The following is a 5,000-nucleotide window of genomic DNA, read 5'->3' as shown; positions in this document are numbered from 1 at the left end:
CAAGGTAGCCTACCAAGCCTCATTTTAGAGCAATAATTCTTTTCAATTCACTGTATGGCATTGAGGCATGGTAGGCTAATTTGCACTTGGACAAAAGAATTACAAATTGACCTCCATTTATGAGTAAGGTCTACTTCCTACAAGTAAGGTTATGGTAGAGGTTAGCATTATTTTTAGCTGAGGGTAAATGTCACTGTTTGTCATTCGTTGAGAAGCAGCATAAATTGGGGGACATTTTGTGACATTATTTGTCTGTATTCTGAGACACAAGTGACGTTGAAGTTGGGAAGAAAAGCAAGGGGACACTTCGTGACGCTTATATGTAGTGCTTATTGAAATCCTGCACATGCATCCTAGTGTGAGGCTTAAGAAAGAGTTTTGAAATTTTTTATAGACATATGGACGTCTAGCAGCTATCCCTGAACCAAACATGGGTTTGGTTCAACTGGAGAATGTGGCAGGTACAGAACATTAAACTATAATAATGACAAAGATGTTGTCATTCTCAGCAATATTATTGTAAGTTATAGTAGTGTGGAATGCCAAAAAAGTGCTTTTTATTGCTATGATTAATTTTTAAAAGCTGAGTTTGCAGTATGTCTGGGTACAAGTCACAAGATTAAAGGAACTGAATAGAAGTCTTCAAACAAAACTCTTTGCATATTAATTAAGAGGCTGGTGATGGTCGAATGGGTGGCTGTGATGGCAGCATGAACGCTAAAACAAGGGGCTGAACAGACACTGGTAAGAGGCCCCAGAGACGGAGGTAGATTTCCAGTAACTGGCTTTTATTGAAACCCCTGAAACAGCAATCCAGTACATGGTGTAAGCTGCCTGATTTGCTAACTACATTTGAAGCGTGACAAGATGACATTTTCGGTCATGACAGGTGAAATACATTTCACGCAGCTGTTTAGAATTCAAAGGAGCCTTAATGGGGCTATGTCACACTATGTCTGTTCAGAACCCAAAATATGTCTTGCCATCATCTGAATTTCCAAAAGAATTTACAGTATTTTAAAGTACTCTCTCAACAAAAAAGCCAAAATTTAATGATATTAGTGTTCTGTTAAAATACTGTAATTCATGCTCCAGAATGCACGAAATGCATTCTAAGAGGCCCAAATTTCAAAATTTTCACGGGGATGTGCCTTTCGGCCCTTGAAAATTACCCCTTTGGGGCGCTTTGTCCATTCTCCACCTACACCTCAGGTTTTGCTGCCAACACAAATTCTTATTGAAAACCCTGCAGCTAGGAGTCTACATTGTGCTCATGGCAAAAAGTCATTTCTATAGTGGCTTACATGTAAATGTTAATATAGGAAGAATGACACAAATGACATTGAACTACAGTTGCAAACCTGTTCAGAACAAGACAGATAATTGCATGCCATGGGTAACAAACGTACAACACTTCCTGCTTCCATTAGTTGTGCTACATGCATGAAGTGTTCATTTTAAATTTATGATTATGGAGCCTGAAGAGTAGATTGCTTTTATTTACTGCCTGTATGTCTTGGTTAGCTCCCAAATTTCAGCAGGCAGACTATCCAGTCAGTCAGTGGGATGAGCAGTTCACATACGTTGATTTTGCAAACATCGACTGGGATCCCGTGTCGGAGATTTGGAAACAAATACCTTATGCAAAGTAAGTGCTTTGTGGTTCCTTGCACTATTCTTGTAACGTTGGAAAATATGATTAACAGGGCTATCAAGTCAGGGAAAATCAAGATGGTAGAGACTCAGCCTTGACTGCCAGTTTTAAAATGTTGCAATTTTTTTAATCAGGACAGACTGAAAAATTAATGGGTGACTTTGAGCTTTTTCTGAAAAGACCTTATACTTAGTCTAGTAGCTCAATTTTAAATAGCCATTCCTGACGATAGCTTCCATAAGGGTTTGTGGTAGTTTCAGTTTTGATTCACTACACATAAAAATGTCAATTGAAGTTTGCATAAAGTTACTTTCAGCGAGGAGGGCCAAACAGATACCTGCAGGCATTGTAGTATGGTTTCCTCCTAATTTTACATTATACCAATGCTCCCTGATGGATGGTTAATGTTACAAAGAGCAGCTTCCAAACCTCAACACAGTAGTCAATTTAATGCTGTCAACTCCTTTAACACCAAATATTAAATTTTGTTTCACCCATCTACTGATTCAGCGGCATCTTTTTTAGTGACCAAACGCATTTGATATAATACCAATAAAGCTGGTACATGTAGTTCCTCAGCACCCTATATTGTTGCTATATTTGCTCCAAGAAGCTTTACCAAAAAAAAAAATTTTTTTGTCCTTTATCAGGGAATTTAAAGAAATTAGAAAACAAAAAGGTAGGAGGAATGAACTCATTTTATTGTCCCAATGTTCCAGTGGGATCATGTTAATACTGTTCTCAATCATGCTTCTATGCAGTTCTCTCTAAAAGGTCAAAGGAGTGTTGCACATTCATGGGGGAGGGGGAAGGGGGACCAACTTTCAACATACAAGTCAAACATATGAAGTCAAGACTTTTTGCTTAATTTATTTATGACTCTCCCAAGTTTTCTTCTTTCATGTCATTATCACTAAAAATCCTTCACTATTTACACAACAGCTCACTTTCTTTTATTTGCGCAGGAGATGACAGACATATATTTCCTGAAACGTGTCTGTTAAACTTAAGAGGGTCTTGTTTTCCCTTAAACTTATCTTCACTGCTTTTATCTAGATCTTCTACTCCATTGTAATATCGTACATTTTTTGTTACTAACATATTTTCCAAATTCTTTTAGGAGAAAGAAATGCCAGGCTTGACTCAAGAAATTCAGAGGTGTTCTTTTAATAATTATTGATTGAGCAGTTCATTGATTGACAGACATACTTTCAAATTGATTTGTGAAAACTAAACTATATAAGCAACCAGTTAACCAAGTAATTTGACTGAATGATTCAGTGAACAACTTGTTGACCAACAAACGACCTGTTTTCTTGGTTACTTGCTTATCTAATATATTGACCAGCAGCTTATTTATTTAGTTAATGTTTGTTTAGTTTAGGGGAGTCAGGGTGGCTTAGTGGTTACCTATCGGGCCTCCCACCACTGCGAGCCGGGGTTCAATTCTGGCCTCGGCCAGCATGTGGGCTGAGTTTCAGTCGATCTCAACCTGACTCGAGGGTTTTTCTCCGGGTACTCCGGTTTTCCTCCTTCATCAAAATCGACTCACAGCTAATTGACATCTAGCTGTGGTGCTGTGCTCCGACATCAAACATGGACTGTATAGCGGCAGCCAGAGGCGCCTTTGTATGCTTTCAGTCCGATGTCGTGAGCCGCGCCCTTCGCAATTCAGTCCTCGACTGCAAGTAAGGGTGATTAGCACTGGCAATATTTATATTTATTTATTTATATTTCATTCATCAGGGTGCTTTTCAGTTCCTATCTGATGCCATCAAACAAAACCTCCAGCTTAGGATGGATCCCCCAGTGGTCTATAATGACAGAAGTTCACCTGTTGTCAGGGAAACAATGAAAGGTATCAATTTACTGGCCAATTAAACACTGCCGACACACCCTGAAAGATCAGGAGGACTTAAGTTATGGGTGCATTCGATGGGCCTTATTCCGGAATAGGAATACTTGGAATGGAAGTTAGAAATCCTTCGTTTTTATGTAGATTCAGATTAAAATTGTCAAATACCTAGTACTAAAATGCTATTTTAAACATATCTTTATTATCCATGTTGCTTAAAAATGCCAAACATACCCTTTTAAATCCTCTCTCTATGTATTCTAATTCCAGAATAGGGGCAATCAAACGCACCCTAAAATACTATAGGCATAGAGCATTAAAAGAGAGGAAAGCTCAAAGCATTTTTATTGGCAAGATCTTAGAGGAAATGAAGTAATTTCCTGTAATAATAATTATGATTGTCATCATCATCAATATTTTGTGAGGAGGCCAACATCACTTGAGAATGGTTTACAAAAGGGTCCTCAGTTAAGATATTTACTATAATAATGTAAAAGCAAGACATTACAATTGACTGCGAATATATATAGACAAGCAACACTTGTGAATGCAGCTTGGTTAAGTGGAACAACATGTGAACTTACATCTAAGATGGTAAATTAATCACAACCCTCTGTTAACGTATCAATATTTTTTCCATGTCAGATCTCACTATTATAGAAACTTGTGACTGATTTTTGTTTGCTCTTCCTTTCAGAAGACACTGTTGTAACAGATCATGTGCGATCTATTGTTAAGGAATGTTTACAAGAAGCTGATGTGCATTGGACAAACCCACAGGACATTGACACCAATAACAATGATTACTACGACAAATTTATTGAAGAATCTGATGAGAACTTCTCTGATAGGCAGAATAATTTCATCTATACAAAGGTAAATATAGAATGCTTTGTGTAAAGTGGAAGTGTGCATAGATGCAAGTTATTAGATGCATGCCCAAGTTTGATGTCCAGGACAAAATGTCCCTTTTAAGTCTGAGCATTTGCTTACTATTTCCATCAATAAGGTGTTAGGGTTAGCAGGAAAAAAACAATGTAAATGCTTTGTTTATAGTGGAAGTGCACTTAGCTATCAAGCTAGTTCACAGGCACCCCACTTTTAATAATCTGAAAGAAACAATTCAAACTTAACAGAAACATGATTAAGAACCCCAACTGGCAGGGGACAACCAGTTGGCTATTTACAAAGCATGGTAGAGTTGAATCCGGGACAATCGGAAACAAATCCAAACCAGAGGTTAGAATGGGATTTGAACCCAGGGCAACCGCATGCAAACCCAATGGCATAACCACCTCATTAAACAGTATTTTATGGTCAGGGAAAATGCAGCTGGTCATTATTACTGGAGGAGCAGAGTTTCAGGGACAGTTTGTGTCTTTAATTGTCTCTGTATTCTAAGACATGAACTATGTTGAAGTTGAGGAGAAGAGTAAGGGGAAACAATATGCACTTCTGGACATACATGTACCTGAGCTCTTTTTCCAGATA

At 37.9% G+C, this 5,000-nt stretch overlaps 1 protein-coding gene across 1 annotated transcript in view; it reads left to right on the top strand.

The window, feature by feature from the left end:
* LOC138023037 (uncharacterized) overlaps nucleotides 1–5,000 on the top strand; it is a 45,721-nt gene that overhangs the window by 40,440 nt on the left and 281 nt on the right. Inside the window, exons 22-27 of the mRNA XM_068870071.1 lie at nucleotides 395–461; nucleotides 1,525–1,648; nucleotides 2,305–2,333; nucleotides 2,775–2,812; nucleotides 3,401–3,512; nucleotides 4,207–4,385. Coding sequence (XP_068726172.1) covers nucleotides 395–461; nucleotides 1,525–1,648; nucleotides 2,305–2,333; nucleotides 2,775–2,812; nucleotides 3,401–3,512; nucleotides 4,207–4,385 — 549 coding nt within the window. The remainder of the gene's footprint in view (nucleotides 1–394; nucleotides 462–1,524; nucleotides 1,649–2,304; nucleotides 2,334–2,774; nucleotides 2,813–3,400; nucleotides 3,513–4,206; nucleotides 4,386–5,000) is intronic.

This window comes from Montipora capricornis, chromosome 11, assembly GCF_036669925.1.
Source record: "Montipora capricornis isolate CH-2021 chromosome 11, ASM3666992v2, whole genome shotgun sequence".
NCBI classification, from domain to species: Eukaryota; Metazoa; Cnidaria; class Anthozoa; order Scleractinia; family Acroporidae; genus Montipora; species Montipora capricornis.
The sequence above is the reverse complement of the archived record's forward strand: the minus strand, read 5'-3'. Positions and strand labels throughout refer to the sequence as shown.